The following is a 5,063-nucleotide window of genomic DNA, read 5'->3' as shown; positions in this document are numbered from 1 at the left end:
CAGCAATCCAGGTGTAGATCTAGATCCACACATGTATGTGCACATATGTGTACTTACCTGTGCGCACAGGCTTCTGTGCACACATACATCACATTCATAGAAGAGTAGCACCTTCCACATTGCAGGTTTTGCACTTGATTGACACTCATGAGTGTTTGCTGAATTGAAGCAAACCTCTGTTGTGACCATCCTGGGCTTTTTTTTTTTTTTTTTTTTTTTTATCATTGACCATTGCTCTCAGGAGTTAATGTTTGAACCCAGTCATAAAGGAGTCAGAAGCTACTGACCTATGGCCAATATCAGAAGGGGAACAAGCCCCCTATAAAGCAGCCTGTGCGGAGCAGTCCAGTCACAGAGCTGCAGGCCAGCTGCGAAGAGGAAGCCTCATCGCCAACATGAACTTTTCCGGCAAATACCAGCTGCAGAGCCAGGAAAACTTTGAGCCTTTCATGAAGGCGATCGGTGAGTTCGAGGTTGGATGCCCAGACTGGGGGGCACAGCCGTGACGGTCTGGCCCTGCAGGGGACGGCTAGTCAGGGTCTCAGTGTCGCATGGGTGGAGAGGGTCAGGCCAGGGCCGGGTTATTGACTTGCTGTCACTTGCAGCTTGTGTTTCACTCTCAGGGCAAGGTCACTCTGGAGGTAAGAAGAAAGAGCACTGAACTAAGGTCTGATCCAGATCGAAACCCCTTTTTACTGATACTGCATTATGGGGTCGTGGTCATTCATTCATTCTTTCATTTATTCATTCATTCTTCTAACAAACATTGACTCAAGGTCATGCTGGTACAGTGCCGGAGAGATACCTGCAAGATAGATGACAATGAGCCATGTGCTTAACGTTATCGTTTAAAGAAAAGAAGTAAATGCGATAAGTGTTTCCTAGGATGCCCTGAGTGCAGATTCTCTGCCCGGCCCTGTGCTACTACACACGAGATATCTTCACTGAGTGCTCACCAAAAGTTGGTGAGCTGAGTTGGGTATTATTTTCCCCTTTCAGGTTGACATAACTGAGGCCTAGGAAGGTTAGGTAGTCCCAGCCAGCCAAGGTCACCTAGTAGGAAGTGTCTGAGTCAGGACTGGCTGCAGGCGTCCGTCCGGCCCAGCAACCCTACTCTCACTTCCACTAGGGCGCATGGGGAGGGTGTGTGCTTCCAGTGGGGGGTATGAGCAAAGGGAAGTTGTGGCAAGGAAGGGTGCAGAAAGGGCAAAAGGTGGGGAAAACAGCAAATCAGGGAGAGGGCGAACTTTGGGGCAAAGAGCTTGGATCTTCTCAAGGGCAAGTCCGGCCACCGGTGTGTCCCACCCCTTAACTGCATCAGCCTTGACGGTCCCACTGTCAGTCAGCACATGGTGGTTGTGATTCTTGATTTACAAAGCAGTGTAGACATCCTCAGATATCTGTAAAGCTTGGTCCCAGGGCAGGAACTCCTCAAGAGTTTTGATTGTGAAGGCCAAGTTAAAGATAGGTGGACAGAGGTGTGCCTGGCACAGTCCAGTTCACGCACATCTTTGCAGCAGTATTAAATTGCTCTTTTCACTCTCAGGAGTGATCCAGCCTGGATGATAAGGTCTAAGGTCTACCTGGGGATGAGGATGAAATGTTTATATAAAGAGCAAAGTCGCCTGGTATTGAAGGAGCGTCTCCTGGTATTGAGGATAGAGAATGGAGAAAAGGTTCATCAGGCCAGAGGAGCATTATATTTGCACACTAACTGGCAAGACAGCAGGCAGCCCATGTCAGGCCTCTGGCTTTCCTTCAGAACTGAAAGCCCACAAAACTCACAGGACTCCAATGCCTGTGGCCTCAGGGCCACATACTACTACAGTTTCTTGTAACTCCTGCCTTGCAACACCCACCTCCCCTTTCACTAACCCTCCTATGGATTCCCCCAGGTCTGCCTGACGACCTCATCCAGAAGGGGAAGGACCTCAAGGGGGTGTCAGAAGTTGTGCAAAATGGCAATCACTTCAAGCTCACAGTCACCACTGGGTCCAAGGTGATCTACAATGAGTTCACTTTGGGCGAGGAGTGTGAGATGGAGTCCATAACTGGGGAGAAGATCAAGGTAAGTAATGCCCGCTCCGGACATCCTCTCCTTCCAGAGCCTGGTCCCAGAGTTTCCTTCCTCCAGGTTCCTACCTCACAATTCCCACCAGCTAGACTCCATCTCTGAACCTACTTCTGGGAGGGAGACAAGCTGTTAGTGGCTTCCATTTTCCCAGAAGGCTCTGAAGGTGCTCTGGCCTGTACATCCAGCTTTCCTATGCGCTGGATTTGGGGAACTGGGCACAGAGCAGGAGTGTGAGTCTCAGTTGCTCTATGCCCATCACTCCTCTCTCTCAACGTCTTCAAGCAGGACCCAGCTTGGGGCAAGTGAGGGTCAGTGAAAAAACCTTGAACAGCCCTAGTTGAGCCCAGAGTAAACTGACCTTTGCTGAGCCCTGAGCTAGTAGTCCTGGGAGACTTCCTGGAAGAGGAGCTGGCAATGCCAGAATACCATGACTCCAGGCAGGCACTCAGACCAAGCCTCCAGGGGGCTCACTGAGCACACTCACCCTCACAGACAGAGGCAGTGGCAGAGAAGTTACCGCCACTGGCCTGTGGTTCGAGGTGTGCAGGGGAGCTGGGTGGGGCAGTGTGAGTGTCGGCCAGTGGTGCAGGCAGCCTGGTGCCATTTCTAGCTCAGAGATTTCACAACCAACACCACCGAGCAGTGTCTTCCCTTCTCCCTGCACACAGCCTCAGCGAGTTGGTGTTCTGCTGCCTCTCTAGCCTCTTTCTGTCTGCTTCTCCACACTAACATGACCAGTCAAGAAAACTGTCATCAATTTTAGGAGGGAAAATCTCCTGTTAGGACCACGGGAGGGGCAGGCCACTGCCGGTTTTACCACAGGCCTTTTCCAATTGTCCATTTTGGAGGCAAATTTTTGAAACATGGCCAGTGTCTTCAGCTCCCCGCCAAGATCCTATTTCCTCTTTCAGGATGCACAGACTTGAAAGGGAGATCACAATGGGGAAGATGAATGTGGTGCAAGGATTGGTACTTACCAACTCAAAAACGTGTCCTTGCAGCTTGCCTGTATGTTTGAAACTTGCTACTATCACAATCTTTAGCTTGGAGAACTAAGATTTTACTCAATTTTATTTTAATGATTGTGTTGGAGGTCACTTAAGTGTCATAGGCTTATTTCTAGATCACATACCATTATTTAAAGTCTGACAAAAGAAACCCTGACATTTTCTTTAATTCTCACCTGCACCCCACTTCGGTTGGTGTGACACCCAGGTGAGCACTGGGTTGTTGGAAGACCCACAAAGAAGCGCCATCCTCATTAGCCAGGGAATCCTCCCTCCCCAGCCCCTTCTTCACAGGCTGTCTCTTCTGTCCTCTGCAGGCTGTGGTTCAGCTGGAAGGCGATAACAAACTGGTGACAACTTTCAAAGGCATCAAGTCCACGACCGAACTCAATGGCGACATAATCACCCACGTAAGTTTGCTGTGAGCGTAGCACATGGGGTCCCACCACTCAGGACTGTCACAGCAGAGCAGAGAGGCGCCAGCAGAGCTGGGGGAGATGAGCCTGCCCTGAACTCAGCCTCTTGATTTGCTCTTTCTCAAGGCAGCATGGACTTAAGTTAGAATCTGTCCTAAGGGCATCCTTGCGTCCATGGCGGTAGATCCAGGACTCAGACCTAAATCTTCCCTTTCATTCTACTATTGCTGAAGCTAAGGGTCTGTTTTTTTACTCTGAGTGCTTGATCCCACAGTCTTGTTGCAGTGGGTGAATGGGGAAAGGGAGAAAAGAGTGTCCTTCAAAAGCTGATGAACACAGTGTTCACATACAATGTTCGTAAGTAGGGAGGAAAATTACACACTCCTTCCTGTCCTCCAGACTGTGCCTGGAGTTTGCATGCACGTGAGTCCTTGGTGTTCAGTATGAGATTGAGAAACTGCATTGGATTGAACTGGTGTGGATGGTCTTGCTGCACCAGCCGTTGATGCAGAAAAAGATTCGGTAAACAGAACAGAACAGTTAAGTGAGGACGTGAAGTGACAAAGACTTGGCATGAGATTTTAGAAACAACTGCCAGCCCTTCTTCTGGTCCTATGAAAAACAGGGGGATCTTTGATATGTTAGTATATCTGGGACTATGTTGCAGGCTTATTATTTATTTGACATCAGATGAACATTTCATGATTTCTTTTCTAATTTTCAGACCATGGTATTGGGCGACATTGTCTTCAAGAGAATCAGCAAGAGAATCTAGATGAGTCTACATCTCATATTCTTTTACTATGTAAAATTACTGTAATAAAGTGAACGTTGTTTTAAAATGTCTTTTCTTCTCAATGACTTTTCATTGATGGTGCTGTTTTTATCAATGAACATTGATCATCTATATTTTTGTGAACTTTACTAACCTGCCTGTTTCATCTTCCCCGTCAGGAATGCTGGGTAGGCAAAAGGGAGCTACGAGCATGAGTGTGGTCATAGCAACCCCATGTTTGGACATGAACTAAAGGGGCAAGAGCTGACTTACTAAATAGGCAATTCCCCCTCTAGGGGAGGTCTGGGAAAGACACCAGATGGAGTAAAGGAAGCTCAAGTGGAAATCCCCTGCATGCAATAAGAGAAGGCAAACCGTGGAAGTAAAAGGGTTCCTCAAAACAATATTTCACCTCAGGACCTAGTAGTTATTTTGGGTTGAGCTGCATCTTCCCAGCTCACATGTGGAAGTCCAAATCCTTGGTTTTCCACTCGTAGCCTTACCCTATAACAGTCATTGCAGATGTAATAAGCTAAATGTGGTCATGAGGGGTAGAGTGGGACCCAAGCCAGTACGGATGGTGTCTCTATCAAAGGTGGAAATGTGAACACAGACAGACACCAGCTCAAGTACTGGGAGCTCATCATGTGGAGAATGGAGTTACATAGTCACCAGTCCACAAACCATCACAAGCTAGAAGACAGGGGCTGAAACATCGCCTTCCCCGGTGCCTTTTGAGGGAGCCTGACCTTGCTGTCTGATCAGATTCCAGCCTCCAGAACTGAGATAAG

At 48.4% G+C, this 5,063-nt stretch overlaps 1 protein-coding gene across 1 annotated transcript; it reads left to right on the top strand.

Moving 5' to 3' along the window:
* Positions 1–395: 395 nt before the first annotated feature.
* Positions 396–4,272, top strand: FABP1 (fatty acid binding protein 1, liver). The gene is made up of 4 exons (XM_004691615.1): positions 396–462; positions 1,896–2,068; positions 3,399–3,491; positions 4,222–4,272. The coding sequence occupies exons 1-4, from the start codon at positions 396–398 to the stop codon at positions 4,270–4,272; spliced, it is 384 nt and encodes a 127-aa protein (XP_004691672.1).
* Positions 4,273–5,063: the final 791 nt, after the last annotated feature.

Source organism: Condylura cristata, unplaced genomic scaffold (assembly GCF_000260355.1).
Source record: "Condylura cristata isolate star-nosed mole 26May11 unplaced genomic scaffold, ConCri1.0 scaffold00031, whole genome shotgun sequence".
Classification (NCBI taxonomy): domain Eukaryota; kingdom Metazoa; phylum Chordata; class Mammalia; order Eulipotyphla; family Talpidae; genus Condylura; species Condylura cristata.
This window is presented reverse-complemented; position numbering and strand designations above follow the sequence as displayed.